This window comes from Mus caroli, chromosome 5, assembly GCF_900094665.2.
Source record: "Mus caroli chromosome 5, CAROLI_EIJ_v1.1, whole genome shotgun sequence".
Classification (NCBI taxonomy): Eukaryota; Metazoa; Chordata; class Mammalia; order Rodentia; family Muridae; genus Mus; species Mus caroli.
This window is the reverse complement of record NC_034574.1, coordinates 112,763,612-112,788,808: the sequence shown is the minus strand read 5'-3', so window position 1 is coordinate 112,788,808 and position 25,197 is coordinate 112,763,612. Positions and strand designations below refer to the sequence as shown.

Sequence of the window (25,197 nt, the reverse complement as noted above, 5' to 3'; positions counted from 1 at the left end):
GAGAGAGAGAGAGAGAGAGAGAGAGAGAGAGAGAGAGAGCTCATAGGACTCCGGCAACATCTTAGCCTCTGTGGCTGCAAAATTTGCAGGCCACCCCTGCAAAAACTTCAGCCAGTGGACTTTGCAGTTGTAAGCATGGGGGCAGCTAGGGGCAACCCCACTCTCTAGTTTCCAGGTCTGTTTTCACACAGACCCTGGCCAAGGCCAGCTATTTATTTGTGCAAACACCTTCTTCGGGCTTCAAAAAATCAGCTAGGAAGCCTTTGGGGTTGAACAGAGAGGCAACCTCAACCTTGGGTGCAGGACTGAAAGCTGAAAGCCCATCTGACCTCTGGTTGAGAGCCTGCATCTCTGGTTGAAGGATAGGGGAAATCCAGACAGACCTCGCCAATCCCTTTTACATTCACAGAGATTTGAGGATAAAATTAATCCCCATAAATAATCAGCAGGCCCTTCCCGAGAGGGAAAAGCTGGCCTTCCCCAAGCAACAACCCAGCCAGAAACACTTCCTTCCTTGGGCTTAGATGGTGCACGAAGCCAGCCACCACTCAATGTTGTTTTCTGTATTTTGCTTACAACCTGGCACATAAGATCCAGTCTTCCAGGTGATAGAAGATAAAAATCCAGTCAGGAAGGGGTTCAGCCAGGCTTAGGTAGGGTGGGAAGCAGAGGCTCTGGGGAAAATTAAGGCCGCCCTGTAGATAGATATCTGTCCCTCCCTTTAGTTTTCCCCCCAACAAGACTCACCTCCAATAACCTCACTCTTTCTTCAGCCAAGAAGCCAAAAGGGTTTGCTCACTGAGGCGAGGTAGCTCACAATGAGTTTTGAAAAGACATCCCCCCTCCCGCAAAGACACCCCCCTTTTAAAACGAAGACTTCTTCCAGGATCTGTCAAGAAAAGCAAGTACCTCCCAGCTTGCCGTTGGTTTGTGGTCTCCGACAAATTAAATATTACTGTTTATTGCCAGGCATACCCCAATAAAATAAAGAGGCAACCAGGCGATAGCGACTATCTCACCAGCCGCTGGTCCTATTGGGCGTGGAGACGTCACAAGTCACGCAACCAGCCCGCGCCTTGTCACGCTGGACTGGGGGGCAGTGGCGGGCAGTGGCGGGAGGCTGGGTTCTCTCCCCATCTTCCGTTTATCAAGGTCTACTGGAAGACACAACTCCAGCATGCCTGGACCTTGGGGGAAATAAAGAAATAAATAAACCCAGTGGCCCCCCCCCCCCCGAGTAGAGAGTGTGAACAGGAGACACAAATAGAAGCAAAATCGATTCTCTTAGAAAGATCAAGAGAAGTGAGGACCGAGCCCACTTTAGCCCCCATTTGTAAGGAAACCAAGGTTTCCCAAGGTTCGTAGCAAAAGGTAAAGGTTTCTTACTTACACAGTTTTATTTTTCTGTAGAGGAGGCCCTTTTAGCTGGTTACATTTGGGGTGCCATATCTCATGCCCAGTACTGAAATAAGTACTGGTTGCTATCTTAGTGGATATTAGATATCTTAGATGTCTGCCAAGGTTCCTTGTAGAGAGAAAGGCCATTCGGTCTGCCGCTCCTTCAGTGAGATCCGGGGATGCAATGGGTCCCAGAGTGGCCAGACGGGGGCGGGGTGCGAGTGTGTGGTGGGGCGGGGTAGGAGAAGGGGTAGAGACGAGTGCACTGTGCAGAGGGATTTTTTTTTTTCAGTGCCGGATCCTGCAGAAGGTCGAGGCGCTCTATTTTGTTTTGTGGAAATCGGCAATTATTTCTAGTTGGATCAATGGACAGAATTTCTGAGAGGTCGGGTGGGTCTGCGTAAGCTTCTACGCGCATTTGGAAACCCATTGGGTTTTGAGTTACGAAACCGCGCAGACTTTCTCCCACCCCAGCGGCTCCGGGCAATAAGCTAGGCCTGCCCTACACGGAGCAAGCGAGCGTCAGGCCTTCCCGAGGGTAAGTTTCTCCTCCCCCCCCCCTGCCCCCACAACCCCCGCGTTGCGGGGGCCCCAGGAGAGCCAGACATTCCATCTGAACTTGTCCCCAGCTTCGCGTGTTTATCCTGGGGTTTTGCGATCCCTGAAACTTTAGGATTCCCAGAAGCACGACCCGGTTCTGGTCGCGGTCCACTGAGGATTGGAGCGGCAGTGACACGGGCGGCCCTGCAGCGGTAGAGCCAAGGTCAGGCCCCAAGGGACAGCGGGGCAGCAGCCTGCAGCATGGATGCAGGACACCAGCGTGCATCCCTGTTCTCTTCCCCAAGAGTCCAGGCTGCCCGGCCTGGTGCTCCAGCTTTGCTTTCGTTTCCCAGGCGAACGACTCTGACCCCCAAATTCACGTTTTCACCCAAGAATGCAATCCAGAATCCTTGTCCCCCTATTCGAGTAGGGTGACCAGGAAAAGCGAGGTGGGGGCAGGAAACCCAGACCGAGGGTGCCCCGCGAGTGGGCCGAGTTCCTTTCACTTTCCCCTTTTGCTCGGCAATTTCGGGTGCAACTACCTGGGCCAAGCCCAGCTTCAGAGACTGGCCCCGTGCTCTGGAGAAAGCAACCGCCACGGGAAAACACTGCAGCCTCAGAACGGATCTCAGCGTCTCCTTGTCCGCTTCACCCTCATCCTCTGTGCGGAAATTCTCGAGAGGGCAGCAACACACACACCACGCACCTTCCTTCTTTCCAAGAGTTGCGCTTTCCCAACCCCGCTCCCCGCTGTTTTTTCTCCCTTCGGCATACTTCCTTGCCCCCTTTTGCAAAATTTCAGCCTCGATATTAAATACCTCAAAAGATAGGAAGACCCGGAATTCTATTAAAACAAAACGTAAGGAGCCATTGCTGTTATTTGTATTATTATTACTACTACTATTGTTAGTATTCGTATTATTGCTATTCCTTACATTTCCCCCCTTTAATTTTAGAGTAAAGCAAAGAGAGCACGCGGGAACACAGACTCAGTTCAGTATCCCTCCCCAATGGCCCCGTCCCTGCCTCCTTTGGGTCTCCTCTGGGGTCAGAAAGTAGAGAGGAGAGCACACAGGCCTGGGAAAGCTAATAAGAATTCTAACGACAATAGAAATGACGAGAAAACTAAACTTTGGCCAACTTAGATTGAAGAAGGAAGACTCCTTGGAGGGTGGGAATGTTTTTTGGTTTTTTGGTTTTTGGGGGTTTTTTCCCCCCTCAGGAGGTCACTTTCCCTCTTGCCCAGTGAAATCTGACTTTATTATGTGGGGTTTTTTTTTCCCAGGACTTCAGGAAGGTTCTTTCCAATGTTTTACTCAGCTTCCAGCCTCTTAGCTTTGGGCCTTCAGGGAAAGTGTTGGCTAGGTTCGTAACTATCCAATATTCAATATACCCTTCTAATATCCCACTGGTTATGATTATTGCTCTTAACCGAGTGGGTGGACAGGTTGTTTTGTATTTCAAATCAAGGAGATAAGACATGGAAATGTTTCTCAAGACAACAAGCTGTTCGAAGAGTCCTCACTCCCTCAAAGTAGCAGTTAGGTGACTGTAGAACTCAGTGGTAAAGGACACGCTGTCCAACACCCACCCCCCTTAATTTGGGTGGTCACCAGTCCCAAAGGGTGAGGGTCTGAAGTGAAATGGCATGGAGCCTCCTCGGGCTGCGGGGGCTGCACTGAACCGGGGGAATTTGAATCCTACCTGCAATCCCAAAGTCGATGAAAGTTCTGCGGATGTAGACGCTGCTTCTACACCATCAGGGGCCTCAAAATGTGTGTATGTGGTGACCTTATTGCCAGAGACCTAGGCTAATAACTCTAGGGCTGGGGTCCCCCTTGAATGAAAAGGAACCTGTCTGGATCCCCCCATACCCTGACAGAAGGGTGCTAAGGAAAGTTAGGAGTGCACTATTCTCTGGGGCTCTGGAAAAGACAAATTTTCTTTGGCAGAAGGAATGGTGTCGCGCTGTCGACACGAAAGACGATTTTTCTTGTTCCCTTTGAGGGGGGGAGAAAGAAAGCAAGAAAGAAAGGAAAATTAAATCCACACGTGTGTGTTGGGCTTGCTCAAAGGGCCAGATTCAAAACCAGAGATGACACTGCACCTCTGTCCAATGCTGGAGGCCTCCGGGGGCCCTTTCCAGCCAGCCTGCCCTGAAGAAGTGAGTTTCATAAAGGTCCGTGCATAGATGCAGGGGTGGGGTAGGGAGGGGAGAGGAACCTCACCTGGGCCGGGGAAACAAAGGAGAAGTTGGGAATGGTTACTTCTGTATACCAGGTCGAGGTGGTAGCTTCAGGTTTAGGAAATTACCAAGGTCACATCAGACTTTTAAACTTGGGCCTACACATGTGTTCAAGAAACATCAGTTTATCCACACGCATGCAGGCACCCTGATCCTTGAGGATAATATGGGTGGCCTTCGATTAGCTTTCTTTCCTCTCCTCAGGGAGTACAAGGTTCTCAGCTGGGGCCCACTGAGGAGGTAGGAAGAAAAGAGAGCTGACACTCCTGCCTGGAGCTGTAAGTGAAAACTCTGGTAATGACTTTAGAGGGGTGAAGGGAGGTGGGGGTGCGGGCGAGGGTGAGGAGGGGGGTAGCCAAACCCCAAAGTGGAAGGATCAGTCACCAAGACAATTGCTTGGTCGAGACCTCTAATTTTTCTTCCCCATCAGCTGCTAGCTGCCCCCCGCCACCCCCCCCCAGTCAATCCCTTCCTGCCTCACCCAGCCCTGATAGAAGGCTCTGGAAGCAGAGACAGCTTGTCCCTCTGTCCCAATCACAACAGGAAGAACCCTTGTTAGGAAGTAGACTGGACTGCTTTGGGTGGGAGAGCTGTGTTTCATGAAGGACTCTGGGTTTCCTGGTCACTGTAGTGACCAAGAGCCACCTATAATACTGTCAACAGTGGAGACGGAGGGGCAGTCCAGCCTTGTATCCCTCTGTGTCTAGATGTGGACACTGAAGTATGGAAGCCTGAGAGTGCTTCCACTGGTACCCTTGGCTTTGAGAAAATTGCTACTTAGTATCAGCCGGAAAAAAAATGATATTTAGTATCAGCCTGACTGGGGACCCTTTTGAGTGGTAACCCTTGGTGGAACCAGCCAGGTCTGGGACTTTAGATGTTCCACCTTAACCCTTCCTTCGATGGCCTGGAGCCACCTCTTCTCCGGAGGAGGAAGTCAGAAAGGAGAACATTTGACATTAATGGAAACTGACATCGGCCTCTCTCGTTTAGGAACAACAGGCCAAGAAGAGTTTGGTGTTGGATGTGACAGAGAAAACATTAAAGGAATATTCTGGTTGAGCTCTTCCTTAAATTTTCAGGGTGAGGAGAGAGAGTGTTCTTCTCTGGGGGATGCGGTGGCCAGTGGACAATCCAGGCTAAATGTCTTGTTGAGTCCCTGTGAGAAGGAACAAGCTTTGGGAAAGAATGAGATAGTGCTCTTCCACCATTGACAGCCCAGCTTGGTAATAAGAAACCCAGAGAGACAGGAGGGCCGTAGGGAGATAGGTCCAGACCCACTGCTGCCAATCAAGGCCTTGGAGCTGCAGGATGGTAGCTTTGTTGCATGCTGTGGATGTACCCCAACTCTCTCAGAACTGGCCAGGGAGGGTAAATAATCACTCTGAATGGACGTCTAACCTCAGTGAATCTCCTAGCCATCTGTGGGGCCTACCCAGCTTCTCTAGTCTCAGCCTGGTGAGGCAGGTAGGGGTGGGGGGGCGACTGCAGCATCTTCTATGTCTCCAAGTCTCATCTGTTTCTTTTCTTTTCTTTTCTGTTCTGTTCTGTTCTGTTGTTTGTTTGTTTGTTATTTTTTTTTTTTTTGAAGATGGGTCTCATGTAGACCAGGCTGGCTCAATTCCCCGTGTTTGCCCAGGATGGCCTTGAATGTCTGTTCCTCCAGCGTCTACCTCTCCAGGGCTGAGATTACAAGCATGAGGGGGTCGGTTGTTGCTGAGAACAGAACACTAAGCACTCGACGTTCCCAACTCCCAACTCCCATTCTCGGTATTTCTGTATTCTTGTCTTCTCAAGACTTGTGTCTGTACACACATGCGCACACACACACACACACACACACACACACACACACGCATGCAGATATTTTAGGCTCATGAATCTGCCAACACTTGAGGTTCAAGACTAATGAACTTTTGCAGCACGCCAGGGTTGCCTTGATGTGAGTCCCCCTGGCTCATTCAGCTCCATACAGTTCTGCCAGAGTGAAACAGTCACATGTGTCCCTTGCCTTGTGGAAGCAGTTTCTCGGGAGGGGGGTGCTGGGGGGGTCACTGACCTGGGTCCCGGTCAGGCTCTCTGACTACAGAGTCCCACCACCCCCATCCCACCCCCAGCACCTTCATCATTGGCCTCTTCATCGTTGGACCTGGGGAAGGCTTTCAAGCAGATCTGTTGGGCTAGGTACTTGCCAAAGAGTTGGCCTCCATGAGAAAAGTTCAGACTTCTTTGGGTACCCGATTTCTCTCTTCCTCTCCCATTGACAGCCAGCGAAGTGGGTAGAGGACCCTGGTTTTCTGGCCCTTAGCAACTGGGTTCCAGGATGAATGATGAATGAAATCTTGCTTTACAAACCTAATGGTTGTGTGCCCATATCCCAGCCTCTATCAAAGCCTTGAGGCCAGCACACACTGCCCTGGAGGCAGGAGGAAGGGCTATACTCAGGTGTAGGGAACAGGAAGACAGACCCAGCAGTTAAACCTCACATCCACATCTTAGTCCCTGGCACCCCAGGTAGGAGTTGAATGGGAGCCCCCTGTGTAGGGGAATTTCCCCCCACCTACCCTTACCCCCTCATGCTGCCCAGTTGTGGGCTAGCCTGCTGAGTGAGCCTGTGGGATAGGGCTATGAGGATCACAAGGCTTGACTGTCCTTAAGTTCCCCTCCAAATCACTCTATTTCCAGGAGAAAAGGCAGGTCGCCATTAGCCTCTCCTCTGTGCTGATATCCTGGGGCCCAGGTAGAGGGTCATAGAAGGGTCCCAGGCCATGCTCAGATCTGTACCCTGTGCTCAAGGCTGCCTGAGTCCAAAAGCAAATTTACTTCCTTAGAAAGGGGATTGAGAGTTTAGTCCAGCTCAGTGCCTGAAATGGAGACTCTAGGGTCCCCACTGTCAGGTCCTGTCCCTCTATTCCCTGCACCTAGGCTGCCTTACCACCCTACAGGGAATGTCTCCCTGGGAAGACTTCTAAATCTCCAGGATTGGGGCCTCCAAGTCTCCTTCTATAAACATTGTCCACACAGCCCTTGTATGCTGAGCTGGGGGGTGGAACCCTAGGGTTTTATTCATGATAAGCAAGCTTTCTACTGACCAAGCCTCATTTCCAGCCTCTGCTGTTGTGCTTGGTTTTTTGGCGTTTTTTAATTTTTTTGTTTTTGCTGTTGTTGTTTTTGTTGTTGTTTTTTATGACACAGGGCCTCACTCTGTAGACCAGGCTGGCCTCACACTCAGAGATCTGTCTGCCTCTGCCTCACAAGTGCTGGGATTAAATGTGTGAATCACCACCTTGCCCAGCCTATCGTTGAACATTATTTATGATTGCATGTCATTTGGCAAGGGAGTCTGCGCCATTGTGTGGGCTCTTGAGGTATTTAAATATATACATTTAAATAGGTGTCAATTTGGAGTTGTGTAGCTATATCATCATGTAAGCTTCCTTGGAGTATTAAACCATACATCCGCCTATAATATGTACACATACATTTGAGTATATACTTATTATTTTCCATGTACCTCATTGTATGAAAACATGTGTGAGCTATTGTGTACAGGGGCATGGGGCACGGGTGGTATAGGATAATCATGTATGTGTCTTTCATCTTGGAAGGGCCATGTATGTATATGCATGTGTGTGTGTGTGTGTGTGTGTGTGTGTGTGTGTGTGTGTAAGTGGGGTGGGATGTGAGTGTGGTGTGTGACGTATGCATGTGAGTATCAGAGGTCAACTTGAAGGAGTCATGTCTCTTCCTTCACCATGTGGGTCTTGGGGATTGAACTTAGATCACCAGACTTAGCAGCAAGCCCCTTTACCCCTTGACTCCTCCCATCTCTCCATTTTAATCTTCTACCTTTATGATTAGTGTGCCACCAGCCATTCCAGGTGTGGGGCAGAAGCTGGCCTCTGGAACTCAGTTCTCTTGAGGCACAGCATTCTAGAGGCCAGAAGGGATGTCTACAGACAGCCAGGGGCCACCCCTGTCTATATTTGGAAACAAAGTCCACAGCCACTTCCTGGGAACTGGGCAAAAGGTGCCTGAGAAAAAAAAGGAGCGAGTATGTATGGCTGAGTGTGCCTCTTCCTGTCCCCCAAACATGTGGGAAGCCCTCAACTCCCAGGCTAGCAGGACCAGGTGTTAGGTGCACACAGGTGTATGATGCCAACAGTTAAAGCACACAGTGGCTGCAATTGGGGGACAGAGTGACATCCTCTCTAGACGGACACACAGAATCCCGATCTTCCATAGCTTCCCAAGCTTCCTCCTGGCTACCTCCAGTGCTCAGCTCCAGGCAGCCTTGTTCCCAGCGACAATGCTCAGGGACCTCTCAGGAGCCAGTAGATGCTGGTGGCAAACCACTGTTTCAAGATGTCTCTGGTCTTATCCTCCTCTGCTCAGTGGTGTTAGAAGAAAGCTGTCTCACTGGCTTCCAGTAGCCAGGACCCCACCCCCACCCCTGGTTGCCACCAGCTTGGACTTCCTCAGCAAGGGAATCAAGCAACAAAATGCCAAGGACACTGTCACTTAGAGCGCATGCGGTACATGTAGCTTAGCATGTCTCATGAACACATCATAATGCAGGGCAATGTAGCAATGCCCATGATCAGTCCTAGCCAGCCACAGATGCAAACCTGAGACTTTTTGGACAGAGGCGATTCGGACACGTACACACTCAGGAGGAACTTCTCCTTGCCCGACCTCACACCTGGTTGCCCGCCCCCCGCCTTGGGGTCCAGCACACTGCACAACCAGGAGGGACACCAATCAGCCACCAGCCATATTAAATATCTACAATGCAGTGTGCAAGGGGGCACAACAGTCAACAGTTAGCACACCCCACACGTAAGCGCACGCACACCTTGAATCCCGTTCATACCCATTCATTCATGATTTATACATCTACATCTGCCACACATGGGCCTAATCCCTTCCCTTATCCAGACACTCTCCCTTGAGGCTCACAGGCAGGTTTGGTAAATCCATCTTAAGAGAATCTGTTGACTCAATAGATCTTGTCCAGCCTGAGAGCCACCCATTGGGGAGGAAAGATGGACATGTGGACCGGGAGCAGACAGAATGAGTCCATCGGTACCTCCACTTTCAGCCCACCTTTCCCTGCCTTCTGCCAGCCTCACAGAAGCTACAGGGCCTTAAAGCAAATCAACCCATTTTGACCCCAGGAACCATGTGGGCTCAGCAAACACAGGTCAGACGGAGTCCTTGATTCTGCTCAAGGAGGAATAGGCATATAGAGGACCTGGTTTTAAGAGCCTACCTGAGACTGGGGCCAGCATCCTCTGAACCCTGGGCAAGCCACACCACAATGACTCCTCAGGGACCTCCTGACTGTGGTCCTCCACCCATCATCCCCGCCAGCTCCTCCAGGGATCTCTGAGCTGACTGTTTAGGTACAATCAAGAGATGCCATATGATTGTCATGTCCCTGCATATGGCCCTCCAAAAGGCATCTGAAGGTCTTCCATGAAATTCCACCTCCACACATCCTGAAGTTTGTGCTGGCTCCTGTCTGTTGCTCTCACCTCCCACCCAGCCCCCTTTCTGTTCCCCATCCCTGCACCTTCTGTTCCTTCCCGCAAGACTTTACACAGGTGGTGCCTCTGTCCTTTCTCTCTGCCTGGCAACTGTTCTGTTGTTCATTGCTTCTGTTCCTGCCATTTGAGTTTGTTTATTTATTTACTGTACTTTTCACATAAGGTAAAAATACACTTGCAATCAAATATATCATGCCGATATGGCAGATAGACTCAGACCAGGGAATGTGAGATGCTCTCAGATCAGATATAATGAACGAATCAGTAATGTGCGGGGTTGTAACACTCTCTCCTTCCTTACAATAAACAAAACAAAACAGCAGTCAGAATGATGGGAAGCTTGGAGCAAAAGAAAAAGGTTCTTTACATATATATATGGAGGAGGGAACACCCAAAGATCCCTCTCTTTGTTTCTCTGTGTGGCCCTCACCAGTCCTTCATTTTTCTCCCTTCCATCCCTCATCCCTGGCTCCTTTCTTCCACCCTCTGTCTCTTCTCAGGAGAAGAAGGCAGCTGATAGGTGAAAGTGGTATTTTTATAGACTGATAAGCCCCCTCCTTATCTAGAAAGTTCTGTCTCATGCCCGCCCCCTAAGTGTCCCTACTTGACTATTTACTCACTGAAGCAGCAGGCATCCTGGGAAGGGTGACGCCCACCCCCACCCTGCCCCCTCCCTGGGAGTCCCCAGCTCACTTTGGCTCAGTCCCCTCCTGCTCCCCCCATGGAGGACTTACCCTACCCCCAACCTTCCTTCACTCCCGAAAGGTGGCAGATGACAGGAGATGGCGAGGGAGAGACAGGGATGGGGGTGGGGGTCTGCCTGTCCCCACAGGTTCTCTGTACCATTTTTCTTTAATGACACCAGCTATATTAAATTCTGTACTCCGAAGTCTCTTAAATTCATTTATGGCCCATACTGGACCCTGAGCCATAATAACAATAAAATAAAATCAAGCATTTATACATCCAGGGTGTTGCCCCATAGCTGGTAGAAAATATTGAGCTTCTAGCTGCTTTTGCTGGCCGGGCCCTTCACATCACCCACGCTCTGACCTTTTGGTCTCACTGGGTGGGGGCTTGAAGCAGTGGAGGGAGTAGGGAAGGAGAGCCGGGATCTTGCTGAGCACAGAGATTTAAAAGCTGGAGAGCAAAGAGGGTTTTTTCCTGGGCTCAGCTCAACTGTAGCCTGTCTCGCTCTCTCTAAGGCACAGTGGGCCTGGGTATGGAGAGAGGTTACTGGGGTGGGAAGCCAGGTTGCAGAATGAAGCTCTTGGATGTGGCTGTAGGTTCAAACTTCTACTCTGCCAGTTCCCCCGTTGTGTATGCCCAGCTTTTCCGTTTGTTTCTTGCTCTGTGCAATGATTCTCACTCCTCAATGGGCAGTTGTAAAAGGAGAGAAAACAAACAAACAAAAACAGCCACCCCCCCCCAAAAAAGAGTAAGACTTGTGCATAATCAGGGCTCTGAAAACATGTTGTCAAAGACCTCAGAACCTCAGAGGCAAAATGGAGGTGAAAGGAGAATTCCACAGGCCAGTGTGCCCCTGGTCCCCTGAGGAAGAAACGAGTGCCACTAACTAAAATTGGCAAGAAGTTGCCAGTCCTCTGACGGAGGCTTCTAGAGAAGGAGATGCTATTGAGAGCAGAAGGAGAAGGCCAGAGTTGCTTAAGGCCCCAGACACCCTGGCCCCAGCTCCAAAGTGGTGGTGGTGGGGGGATAACTGATCTTTGCTACTTTGTTATCAGGGCCCCAGCTACCCTCTGCTGCAGCCTTTGCCTCTATCCCAATCAGCACTTAACAGCCACAACTAACCACTGACTCAGGTCCTCTTCCTATGGGGACAGACCTTCGGAGGCAGGGACTCTGAATCTGCTCCCTGGATCTTAAATTATCAGATGTTTATGGCAGACTCTGGGGTGTGTGTGCTGCATGGTAAAGTGGTTGCTTAGCATGCTGGGGGCCTTGGCTTCCAGCCCCCAGCACTGAAGAAGGGAGGTAGAGAGGGAGAAAAGACGGAAGAAGACATAACGAGAGCCAATGACTCACGTGCAATCCTGGCACTCAAGAGGCTGAGGCAGGAGGATTACCAGGAGTTTGAGGCTAGTTCAGGCTACACAGTGAATGTTAAGCCAGCCTGGGCTAATAAGGTCTGAGAGCTGTCTCGACAGCAAATAGACAAAGCACAAACAAAACAAACAAGATGGCCTTGGGCAAGACCTCAGACCTACTGTCCTGGGGATCCAGTGTCACTGAGACACCAACCTCTGAGCCTAGTGAGGTCAGTTCCTGCTGTCTCTTCTTGCCTCTCCCTTCCTGGTTACTCCCCATCGGGGAAACACAAAGAAAACCACGCGGGCTGTGAGAGATTGAGTATACTGGGTGACCCTCCCCATCCTACAGATGCCCAGCTAACACCAACAAAGCCATCCAATCAGGTTCATTGCCCCTGACTGGCAGCTTGTCATAGACACCCGGTGAGTCCAATGGTCAGATCCGTGCAGCCACCCACAGACTCATAAGCAAAACTCAGCCTGAGATGGTTACTTGTTAGGGGTATCATCACACCCAAGACAGCAAATGTAAGGCCTGGGGTGAACCCAGCCCCGACTAGCCCCAAATCAAAGACACTAGACACCATCCATGACTCTGTGGTGACTAGCACTAGCAAGGGCTGCTCTCCCAAAGAGCACATTCCCTGTGGTGTGCTAAATAGATTTGGAAGGACCACCCCAAACTCCCTGCTGGTGGTCACCCACACAGAACACCCTCCCCAGCCCACGTCTCTCCTTCAGGATTGTCTGGATTTCCTGGGGCTGGTATGGCTGAGTAACTTAAGTGACAGAAATGTTTCCTCGCAGCTTCAGCTGGTCAGTTCTTTCTGTGTAGCGAGGAGCTGACCTTTCCTCTTTACCAGGCAATGACAACCACTCCCAGCAACCCGTATTGCATTCTGTATCCAGCGGATGCATGACTCTCATCTCTGCTTCCACAAGGCTATGGATTCTCCCATGTGCCTAGGTGAACATTTGCTCTTTTACGAGGGTGCCAGTCTAATGGGGGTGGGGAGGGCAAGGAGGCGGGACCACCCTAATGACTTCATTTTAGTTTAATTGCGTCTATAAAGCCAGTATTCCCCCCATGAGGTCACATTCCAGCAGATGAATTTGGGCGGTGATGTATTCAATCCCCAACAAGAGGGTCCTGTCATTACACACTGGCTTACGGAAAGTATCCAGACATGCGGGCCCATTTCCAAGATCGGGATAGTTGACATCCACAGCCATGGGCCAAAGGAACCTCACAATGGTGAAGCTGATAGGAAAGACAGGATCTCATATAGCCCAAGCTGGCCTTGAACTCAATGTGCAGCCAGCCTTCCATCTTCCTGCCTCCTTGTGTGGGTGCCGGGATTGTATGGGTGTACCACCACACCATGGTTAGTGTCCTGTGGTGCTGGGGATCAAGCCAGGGTTTTGTGCAGAACAGATAAGTCCTCTACCAACAGAGCTACTGTATTAGCCCTCATGGTAGAATTCTTCAGGTAACTGATGCTCCCAACCTGGGCCATTCTTTTCTCTTCCCGACTATTGGAGAGCCAGCTGTCTCTCAGCTTAGTGAGAGACGGAGGTGGGTTTCAAGAGTTCAGAGTGAAGTAGGTAGAGGTGCTCTCATGTAGGTCTGATGACCTGAATTCTATGCCCTGATCCAACAAGGTGTAAGAAGGAACCAGCTCCCCTAGAGCAGCTTTCTGACCTATACACACACACACACCACACACACACACACATACTCATGCATACCACATATATTCTCACGCACATATACACATTCACTCATATCACATATACTCACTCACACACACACCACACATACCACATGTACACACACACACACCACACATACCACATGTACACACACACATACACACACACACACACACACACTCATGCATACCATACATACTCATACACACATATGCACCCTCACACATACCATACACATTCACCTATATATGCACATACCATACGCACTCACACAAGATACACTCACTTTCTCACACTCTTGCACCACATGAACTCACATGCTTGCACACACACACTCTGTCACATGCACCCATGTTTTTTTTTAAACATACAACTAAATGAAGTCAGGCAAGGGAGACATGAGTACCTGGTCATGAGTAAGATAGAGTGGGCAATCCCCAGGGTCCTGGGTTCGAATTCTAAGACTGATAACTGCATAGCCTGTGGTCTTGGTGTACAAGCACCTTGGGCTTTGGTTTTCTCTCTAAAGCCATAATAATTACAGGCTTCTCTGTCTGTTGGGGATGTATTCAGGTGACAAGCAGGGTGCCTCGAGCTTGATAAGCATCCCATGAATATTACTCAAGACCCCTCTTTAGTTTTCCTTTGGATATCGTTTTTATTATTATTCTAATTGCCTTGTTTTGTGAGACAGAGTCTTGTTATAGAGCTAAGGCTCACCTTGAACTCACCATACCCTTTCTCCCAAGTGCTGACAACTATGGGCACATGCTCAACTCTTTAACACCAATTTAAAAATATTAGTTTAAATTGTGTGTGTGTGTGTGTGTGTGTGTGTGTGTGTGTATACACGCGCATGTGAGCGTGCTTCTGGGCATGTGAGTACAGGTGCCTTGGGAGACCAGGGGCATCAGATCTCCTGAAGCTGGAGTAACAGGTAGTTGTGAGCTGCCTGATGTGGGTGCAGGAATCAAACTCAGTTAATTCAGAAGAGCAGTAAGTTCTATTAACCTCTGGGGCATCTCTCTAGTCCTCTCATCTCAATTTTATTTTATTTTATTTTATTATTTAAGACAGGGTTTTTCTATGTAACCCTGGATGTCCTGGAACTCACTCTGTAGACCAGGCTGGCCTTGAACTCAAAAATTCCCCTGTCTCTGCCTCCCAAGTGCTGGGATTAAAGGTATGTGCCACCACTGCCCGGCCTCTCATCTCAGTTTTAAAGCCTAACAAGGTATGGCTTCACTTGAGTGTTGGTCTTCAAAGCAGGGTCATGATAAATCACTTGCATTTATTCGCCATAGATAATTTTCACCCAAATCTGCAAGCCCTGGGAAAACATTTCCTGGAGAAAGGAAATTTCCCACCTAGACACCAGCTTGAGCAGTGTTGTGTTTCCAAGTCCGGCCAGTGCCATGGCTGAGAATGAAGCTCCAACTAGAATATGGTTTTGTCAGTTCAAAACTTCCAAGGGAGGCTTTCTGGCTAAACACAAGGAGGTGGCTTAGGGAGTATCTGACAACAAGTTAGCTGACCTTCCCAGTTGGGTTTCTCCCCATCCCACAGGTCATGGAGAAGCCATGCCTGGATGTTGACCAAGCCACAGTGAATAGATACTCATCTCTTGAGCATTCACATGCAAGGAAGATTCCCATCAAGTGGACCCCAAAATCCAGCCCCTCCCATCTCTGCTCATTTATGTCAAAATCCTTCTTCCTTCCCCAAGCCTTTAAGAAGAGAACCAAACCAAGCAAGGATACTATGTATCCAGACTATGAAACAATGACAGCGGTTGGAGCTATTCAAAGAGGACCTCATCCTCTTCTTCTGAGCAATGGAGGGAATTCAAGCTTGGTCCAAGCCAAAGGCTTGGGGCATCTATGAAGTAGCTTTCACCTTGGTACATGTAAGGCCTGAAAATGTGGGGTTGAGTAGATGAGGGTCCATTCATACGAGCTCATGTGTAACACTCAATACACCCCTGGCAGAAGTGACCCATGAGCAAACTAAGAAAATTATCTGATAGGAGAAGAATCTTCAGGCAGAGAGGAAAAACACCAACCTGACACAGCTGGTCTAGTGAGTGTCTGCAACTGTATCAGAAAGCATGAAGCTGTGAAGACCCATCACGTACAGGAAGGGTTTCTGACAGATTGGCACCTTGGAGGAGCCCACTCAGTAGACATGACGGCTCACTATGTCACAAGAGGAAAAGCCTGGTGTGCTCAGCTTAGTTCATACCATCCCCTAGCACCCTCCTCAGCACAAATGGGTCCTTAGCTCATGCCCACTCTCTGTGTTTAAGAAGGAAATTGAGCAGGAGCGGCAGACTACAGAGACGGCTGGGCTTGGTCAGCCAAGTGCTTGCTGCATGAGCAGGAGAACCTAAATTTAACACCCCTGAACTTAAGAGCAGCACAGGACATGCTGGTAGTTCTAGTGCTGAGAAGGTGGAGACAGGTGGATCCCTGGGACTCGCTAGCTGCCCAGCCTTGATGACTCAGTGAGCTCCAGACCAGTGAGAAAGATCCCATTTCAGTAAAAGAGGAAATGAACAGCACCATGTATACACACACATACATGCACATACACATACATGCACATACACATATACAAGCACACATGTGCACACACATACATACACACATATATATGCACACTGATATACACATGCACACAAGTGCAAACATGTACATGCACACACATTCACGCATACACATGAATGCACATACATGCACACATATACATGTGCACCCATGCACTCATGCACACACACATGCACAAGAAATTTAGCAGATGTGGATCGGAACTATATACATGGAATTAATTTAATTCTCTGATCTCATCTTAGTCTAAAAATCAGCCTCCAGGCTACCAAGCAGGGATACATGGTTCAGTTCAATATTGACCACAGTGTGGCTGGACCTAGTGATACTGAAGTTAGAGCAGAGACAGAAGCAAATGAAGGTTCTGCCTCGCCTCACACGTCTTCCATTTTCTGGGAGCAGCTCCTCTCTGAGTCCACATTCAACATGTGTGAGGCTCTGTGTTCAGTCCTCAGCATGGACCAAAAGAAAAGCAAATTAAAAGCAGCTTATATTATAAAGTGGGAGCGGGCTGTGTGGGATCAAGAGTACATATGTGTAACCAGGTGGTGGGGGTGCATTATTTAATCTCAGCACTTGGGAGGCAGCAGATCTCTGAGGTTGAAACCAGCCTGATCCACAGAGTGAATTTAAGGACAGCCAGGGCTACACAGAGAAACCCTATCTCAAAAGGAGGAGGAGGAAGAGGAGGAAGAGGAAGAGGAGGAGGAGGAAGAGGAGGAGGAGGAGGAGGAAGAGGAGGAGGAGGAAGAGGAGGAGAAGGAGAAGGAAGAGGAGGAGGAAGAGGAGGAGAAGGAGGAGAAGGAGAAGGAAGAGGAAGAAGGAGGAGGAAGAGGAGGAGAAGAGAAGAAAAGAAAGAGAAAAGAGGGAAAAAAGGATATACACTTGTGTGTACATTCGAGTGTATACATGTACAAAATATATGTACAAAAGCACACTTGAGATACAGACCCTTCAGGGTTCTGGCAGGCCCTTTTCCAAAATTCTACCTCACTTTAACTCAAATTTAAATTCACTGCAACCTGTTATTGTCTGGAAATGCTGGAGGCTCAGCAGATAAAACTGGCTTCATAATATTTTTTAGATGTTCTATCATTATTTTTTATTTATGTGAACATCCATGTGCTTGTGTATATGATTACAGGAGCCCTTTGAGACCAGAGACGTCAGATCCCCTAAAGCTGGAGGTACAGGTGCTTGTGAGCCACCCGACGTGGGGCCTCTGGAAGAGCAGCGTGCTCTCAGCTCAATAAACAATTCCTTCAGAGCTCCACCGCACAGTGTGGGGAAAGGCACTTGTGAGTGAAAAGTCAGGCGGTATATGACATATCTTTAAACCAGTCCCACTCTGGGATACTAGACATGTGCTGCACATAAAGCGATGAAGGGAGACCAGCACATCTCTGCTTCTGCAGGAAGGCTACCTTCCTGAACACGACCTTTCAAGTGACCCAAATCTGGAAGCAGACACGTGGAAATACACCTGACTGGAGAGAACTCACATGAACCCTACCAGTTCACCCTGCGGAGGCAGGAGGATCACATGGATGGGAGACCAGACTGAGGTGGCTATATAAGGTGATTCTGTCTCAGTAGATTGGTAGATAGATAGATAGATAGATAGATAGATAGATAGATAGATAGATTAATACACAGATAAATAGATACATATATAGATACATAGATACATAGATAGATACATAGATAACTAAATATGTAAACAAACATAAATAAATACAAATTCACATAGTAACATTGTACAAACTCAAGTCTGTAGATATTTTACAGAACAGTTAAACTGTATTCTTCCAAATTGCCAAAGCCAAGGAGACTGCCTTCCACCAGCACAGAAAGACAAAGCTGACAAGCTGTACATGGGACAATCCACAGTAAGGAAATGCAAACTGGTTTCTGTAAAAGGCAGAAGACAGGAAGATGTCTGACCAGGTGACTGTGCTCAGAGTTAGGAATATACCATCCTAATTCTCCGTAAACAGCAGCCCTCTCATCAGAGAGGAGAGAGACAATGTCTTTAGTTTATGTGCTCCATTTAAGAACAGTACATATGGTCCTGAAGGGCTGGCTCAGCAGATAAGAGCCCTGGCTGCTCTTTCCAATTAAATTCCCAGCATCCACATGGGCAGCTTGCAACCATCGCTAACTCCAGCTCCAGATAACTAGCTCCCTCTTCTGGCCTCTGCCAGCACTACACTCACACATAGCTAAACGTACACATAAATAAAAACAAACTTGAAAAATTATAAGCACCCTATAGGTATCACTTAATTTTTTCCTTGTTATTACTGTGTGTGCATATAATATGGAGGGAGGGGGAAAGTTCCGTGGTGCCATTCGTGGGCCAGAAGACGGCTTTGGTCCTCACCATCCATGTTTAAGTGGGTTCTAAGGATTGAACTCAGGTTTTTAGGCTTATGCCTTCAGACAGCACTCACCGAGGTACAGCATCAGCTTCTGTGTTGATCTATTACATAAATCTTATAGTGTGCTGTATAGATGCATTGTTAAGTATCTTTGACTCTAAATATGCCTGAAGCCAGCACCTTGTAAGATTCCTCAATTTCATGATCTGATGGGGGCTTCTCTTTAATTCATTGTCTTTCTTTTTCTTTTTTAATTTTAATTTTATTATTATTGTGTAGTGTGTGTGTGTGTGTGTCCTTGTGTCTTAGCTAGCATTTGGACAACCCTTAGGACTCCATTATCTTCTTCTCCATGCTAGTTCTAGAAACTGAACTCAGGCAGTGAGAAGTGTGAGCCCCCTGCTTTTACCAACTGAACCAGCACCTGGCGCTCTCTCTCTCTCTGTCTCTCTCTCTCTCTGTCTCTCTGTCTCTCTCTCTCCCTCCCTCCCCCCCCGTGTGTGTGTGTGTGTGTGTGTGTGTGTGTGTCTGGTCTGTCTCTCTCTCTGTGTCTCTGTGTATCTCTGTCTGTCTCTCTTTCTCTCTCTCTCCTTTTTATTCAGGCAAGTTCCCATGTACTCTAGGCTGACTTTGGACTCACTACATAGCCAAGAGTGACCTTGAACTCCTGATCCCCCTTCCTCTGACTCCTCAGTGCAGGAATCACAGGCGTGCTCCCCAACACCCAGTTTATATCTCTCTGGGTTTTGCTCATACCAGGCAGGTGCTCTACCCACTGAACTACAAGCCCTGCCCCAATATGTTGCCCTTTTAAAATGTAAACCAGTTGGAGTTCTGAGAGCTGAACGAAGCAGAGTCTTGCTGAATGCCGCCAGTGTGATACCAAACGACCACTACTTGCTTCAGGAAGTCGGTGTGCAAAGATCAGTAAAGCCTGGTCCCCTTGATGATCCCACTAACATAAGACCAGGCTCTCTGGCTCTAAAGTTGCCTGTCTTCCCAGCCTCTGCAAACTCCCCTCCCTTGGGGAGTGGTAGCATCATGGCTACTAGGAAGTGACGTTTCCACAGTAAAAGGACAGTTATTCATCTTCTGACACAAAGAACACAGAGTGGCTCCATCTCCCGTACCCTGTCGGCAGCCTCCATCACTCTGGGGGGAGCTGTGTGCAAAGGCTGCTGTGAAATGATGATCATTGAGACGTGTGCATGGGTCTCATTCAACCTTATAAATAGCCTCCTAGCGACATAATGAAAGTTGTGGGTGGGCACTCGATGGCCATGTGGGGGAATAATGACATTTTCCAAGAGAGAGTGGCTGAGAACAGATTCATAGATGAGCACTCGATTCTCATTAGAACCGTCTGACAGCATCCACCACATCTTGCCCCATGAACACGGGCCAGAAACTCCTTAGAACACTTTTCGTTTTATGAAAATCTGACTGCATGTGGGCTGAGGGCTAGCGCAATGACGGTGGGAGGTGTGTTCATAGTCCTGGGTGACAGAATTTCTGTAAGCTCACCCGTATGACCCTGGCGCTGCTCCTGCTCAGGCCCTGCTGTCACCTCCATGGTCTCTGTCACAGTCTGAAACTTAGATCTAAGTTCACACTGACCCCTTATGTGTATGGGGCTGACCACCATGTACATGTGCCGGGTCAGGCCCTCCCGGGGATGCTCACCCTACGTGTTTTCTTACAACCCTCAGGGTCTGTTTATTTATCATTAGAAGCACTGGGGATAGAGACCAGGGCTTTGCTCACACTGAGCCTGTGCTCCCAGCCCCTCACTGGGGGGATTCCAGGCAGACTCTCTATAGCTGAGCCACCCAACACCCAGCCCAGAAGCATTCCTTACCTTCCAGGGACCTTACAGATCTTGACATGGCCAGACTTCTTTTAAATCTTACAGTTCCATCTCGGAGGTAGCAACCCCACTTTCTAAAGCTCACACAGGTTAATGAGATCACCTGGAGACAGTCACACTGTTGTTATGGAGACCAAGGTTTCAGTCAGGTCTCATCAGAGTCAGCCCTGTGCTTTTAAATCATGGCCTTCAGGTGGTCATATAGGATTTCAGCAATAATCAGATAACTGTTCAGAGAAGATGTTAACAGAATATTTACTTTGTATCTATTTCATTAGAAATTATATATGTGTGTATGTATATTATACATTATACATATATAATGTATAATATATATATATTAAATTATACACACAAGCACGGTGGCAGGGGCATTGAGTTGCCAAGTGAAACATGGCCTCAGAAGAGTCCCAAGTAGATGCTCAGTTTCAGAAAAAAAGAAAGAATAAAAACTAAGACAGAGTGAGGTGTAGGTGTCCTGACACACACCTGTAACATCGCCACTTCAGCACTTAGGAAGTAGAAGCAAGAGTTCAAGGTTAACCTAGGCTACATACAAAGCTCAAAGTTAGCCTGGGCTAAAAGAGGTCCTATCAAAAAAAAAAAAAAAAAAAAGAACCGTTGATGGGGTTCTGAAGAACAGTGGTTTCTCTGACATAGAAATGCCCACGAATGCTCAAGGAAACCATCACAGTTTGTCTTGGGACACCTTGGCTTCAGAGTACCCATCACTGTATTTTATCTGTATATGGCTGTGTGCCTGACTGTATGTCTGTGCACCACGTGCTTGCAGTGCCCTTGGAGGCCAGAAGAGGGAGTGGATCTCCTGGGGCTGGAGTTATAGAAAGACATGAGCCATCCCATGTAGGTGCTGGGAACCAAACACAGATTCTCAGCAAAAGGAGCAAGAGTGCTCTTCACCACTGAGCCAGCTCCTGAGTTTCCCCCTTTACTTAATCCTCACCTCAATAAAGTCAGTAATAGAACCAGGTATGGTGGTGGTATCCCTCTGCAATCCTAGCACTCAGAAGGCCGAGGCAGGAAGACTGTCCCTTGCACGCCGAAAGAATTTAAAAAAGGTAAAAGAGACATGAACAGCTAGGTGCAAGCCTTTCAGCCCAGCACTCAGAGGCAGAGGCAGATCTCTGGGCTAAAAGAGGTCCTATCAATAACAACAACAAAAACAAAACAAAACAAAACAAAACAAACAAACAAACAAAAAAAACAAAAAACCCCAAAAAACATTGATGGGGTTCTGAATAACAGTGGTTTCTCTGACATAGAAATGCCCACGATCTCTGTGAGTTCGAGGTCAGCATGGTCTATGGAGCCAGCTCTGAGACAGCCAGGGCTGTTACATAGAGAAATTCCATCTCAAAAAAAAAAAAAAAAAAAAAGTCACACTTCTACCCAAAGTATACTTCTATCATTTATAGTGAAAAATATACCCATTCATCCTGCCTTTATCATTCCCCAGATTTTCTCATTTGTCCCTCCCCTGCCCCCATCACCCCATCCCTACAGCTCTGGAAATGCAAACCACCCATTATACCCTTAGGGCTTGTCTGGAAGCAGGTTTGAATCACTAGCCCTCTCCCCATCCCACCCACACACACACACACACCCAGGACATGTTGAATTGTTCCATTGCCACCGAAAAGCAGCCAGCATCTTTCATCAGGTCTTCAGCATGGATTCTGGGGGCTTTATTAGCCCAAGGAAATGGCCGGACTCCAGCTGACATCAATGGGGTCCCATCTAGGAGTAAGAGCCAAGCATTTCCTGTGGAACCCCAGCCTCAGACAAACCAGTTTGAAGAGAAGCCAGTTGGCTTGACTGGAGCTACCAAGCAAGCTATTTTTGACATAAAAAGACGCTGATAACTGATTAAAGAAACTTTAAACACAGCTAGTTGGGGTTTTACTATCTCAGCCTTAGTGGCCAATAGACAAAGAAAGACACAGAAGCCAGTCGGAGCGAATTATTCAGAAAACAGCTAATTGCTTCGGAGGTTGGAGCCAGCTGTTTGCGAAAACAACTGTCTGCATAGTGTTTCTTTTCTTCGTTTCTTTCTTTCTTCGAACCACATCCGTTTATAGACGGGAACAAAGCCCTGAAATTTTCAGGGCTTCGCACCCCCAAGAAGTTGGCACAGCAAGGAATAAAATCCCATTAACAGGAGCAGAGTATGTCCCCCGCCCCCAAATTAAGTAAACTGGTTTGGAAAGTTAAGATAAAGCCCTCTAAGCTGCTTTGGGTACATCTGTGACAGGAAAATAGCGACTGCATGTCTGGGGAAATTAAACATTCGAAAACAATGCCTTGAAACTGGAATTTTATTTTATTTTTTTAAACTATAAATCATTATTTTTTTAGTGTGTGCGTGCGTGCGTACGTGCGTGCGTAGTGTGTGCGTGCGTGCGTGCGTGCGTGCGTGCGCGCCCACTAGGGATCGAATCCAGGGCTACGTGCACGTGGGGTATGGGCTTGACCACTGAACTACACCACCAGCCATTGGCCCCAAGGTCTTGTCTTTTAAGTAATTTGAGAGGGATTCACCCAGACTCTGGCCTCCACCTATGCCCTGTGTATTTTTTCCTTACAGACTGCTTTTGCAAGGCAGGAACTATTGATATTTTTCCTTTAGGATTTCCTGAGATAGCCAAAACTTCTGAGGCACCTGTAGCCAGCTGCCATATCAACTCCAGAACAGGCCAGTCATGCCATTCAAGTCTCTGTTCTTTTTTGTCTCTTCTGAGCTGACTGGGGCTTCGATAGGAGAAATAACCAAAGGGCCCATTGCTGGATTTGAGTCTGAGAAATGGGACAATAGCCAAGAGTCACTCCTCTCAGTACAAAAGGCTGGGGTGTGTTACCATTGACTAAGGCCAGTTCATGGTGTCCCAGCATAAAGCGCCAGAAATGGTCTCTCTCTGTACTCCATGGAATCTCTCAGGGTGAAGGGAAGCCTCCTCCCTCTATTTTGGTCATTACCAGCTTAACCCCGACTGCTCCCATTCTGTAGGGGAAAACACTGAGACCCAGCAAGGTGGGGGCTGCTCAAGTGAACACATGCCAATACTGGCATTGGAAATACAGGGAACGTTCAGCCAGTAAGCATGCTTGTCACCAACCCTGACATTCTGAGTTCAATCCCTGGGACCTACGTGGTAGAGAGAGACCAGATTTCTTTGAGTTCTCCTTTGACCTCCATACACATGCTCGCTCTCTCTCTCTCTCTCTCTCTCTCTCTCTCTCTCTGTGTGTGTGTGTGTCTCTCCCTCTCCCTCCCCCTCCCCTCCCCCCTCTCTCCACACACACACACTTTTCTGTATTTAAACATTTTTTTGGCAATAAAAAAAAAAGAGTCCACAGAGTTTGTGTTAATGTTGCTACGAGAGGCATACTTGTGGTCTCTTCATTTCTTAATTTTAGAGGAAGGAGCAATTTTAGCTGCTAATTATCACATACAAAAGAGCGTTATGTACCATCCAACTGTGTGGTGACTTACAAAGAACTACTTAGTCATTTGCTCTGTCCATCTGGTCTACCTGGAAAGAGGAGCCTCACCCCACCCTGCAGACCAAGGGAGTCAGCCAGGAGAACACACCAACCAGATCAGGGAAGAATTCCAGGAAGGCTTATCACTCAATGGCCTTATCTTTGTTGTATGCAGTGTTAACAAAATCTAGCTAAGTACATGGTGCTAGAAAAAAGTGAACACACTACTTCCATCTCTAATGATTTATTTTTATAAATTGATGTTTTGCCCTATGTGTATCTGTGCAAGGGTGTCAGATCCCCTGGAACCGGAGTTATAGACAGTTGTAAGCTGCTATGTGGGTGCTGGGAATTGAACTCTGGTCCTTTGGAAAAGCACCTAGTGCTCTTAACTGCTAAGCCATCTCTCCAGACTCCCTGGGAAGACACTTCTATGTCCAAATACTCATTTAAGATGTCAATTGATTATAGTCCACGGGCAGCATTACATTTGCAGATGAATATCGTCAACTTTTTAAATGTGACCACACACATTCTCGAGCTTAATATAAACTTCATATCTTTTTTTTAAAAAAAATGTAAAATATGTATTTTTTTTAATGTGTGAGTGCCTGGCACCAGGGAGGCCAGAAGGAGGTATGGAACCCCCTAGAACTGGAATTACAGGCAGTTGGGATCTGTCATGTGGGTCCTGGAAAATGAATACTGCGAAGGCAGTGGGTACCCTGGGCCACTGAGTTGTCTCTGCAGCCTCTCCTTCTTTACTGAAGTTTACCCGCACACAGCACACAAGGTAGTCAGGTTCGGATACTTCTTCTAGCCGCTCAGGTGACACAAACAGAATGGAGCACTCACAGCGATTTGAGGTCTATAGTCCAGCACAGTGCCACCCCCAACTTTTCTGTTTGTGGGGAGGTAGGGTGAGAGAGCAGAAGCCTAACCAGTTTTCCAACCCTGCACACTCTGAGACACCTCTGCTGATAAAGGAAGCCTGCTTCTTTGGTTAATTTTCAGTAGTACTGGTACCTACTTTATATCAAGGAGGCTGAAAAGCAACATACAGAGACTAGACTCTTAAAGCAGCTAAGGGTCATCGAGTGTCCTTTTCTGGGCTAGGTAAAACCCTGCTTGCTTGACAATCTTCAAAGTAAAACTTTAAGGTGCGTAAGAAACACCTTTTTTTTTCTTTAAGAAAGAAAGCCCATTTTACAGAAACAACAACAACAACAACAACAACAAAAACCCAACCCCCCCCCAAAAAAAAAAACTAAGGCAGAAAGGTTGAAGTTCTCACCAGGATCATAGAACTAAACTAGAGGGATGGGTGCGGGGTTGGGGACTGGCTG

At 48.0% G+C, this 25,197-nt stretch overlaps 2 protein-coding genes across 4 annotated transcripts in view; one reads left to right on the top strand and one right to left on the bottom strand.

Moving 5' to 3' along the window:
* Positions 1 to 25,197, bottom strand: part of Tbx5 (T-box transcription factor 5) — an 86,934-nt gene that overhangs the window by 50,109 nt on the left and 11,628 nt on the right. Inside the window, exon 1 of one of the 3 annotated variants that reach the window (XM_029478099.1) lies at positions 1,391 to 1,538. The exons of 1 other annotated variant lie outside the window; for it this stretch is intronic. The gene's annotated coding sequence lies outside the window, so the exon portion shown is untranslated. Of the gene's footprint in view, positions 1 to 747; positions 862 to 1,390; positions 1,539 to 25,197 lie in introns of those variants that run through there. One more of the 3 variants, XM_029478100.1, reaches the window with a different exon arrangement.
* Positions 1,510 to 2,797, top strand: LOC110294928. Its single transcript, XM_029477796.1, has 3 exons — positions 1,510 to 1,613; positions 1,856 to 1,936; positions 2,072 to 2,797. The coding sequence occupies exons 1-3, from the start codon at positions 1,510 to 1,512 to the stop codon at positions 2,766 to 2,768; spliced, it is 882 nt and encodes a 293-aa protein (XP_029333656.1). The 3' UTR covers positions 2,769 to 2,797.

What these genes read in the sequence shown, in the direction of transcription:
- LOC110294928 (XM_029477796.1), top strand. Translation starts at nt 1,510, where the DNA reads ATGTCTGCCAAGGTTCCTTGTAGAGAGAAAGGCCATTCGGTCTGCCGC. An exon ending in AGTGGCCAGACGGGGGCGGG is followed by an intron (nt 1,614 to 1,855) that starts GTGCGAGTGTGT and finishes GAAACCGCGCAG; the next exon opens with ACTTTCTCCCACCCCAGCGG. An exon ending in AGCGTCAGGCCTTCCCGAGG is followed by an intron (nt 1,937 to 2,071) that starts GTAAGTTTCTCC and finishes CTGAAACTTTAG; the next exon opens with GATTCCCAGAAGCACGACCC.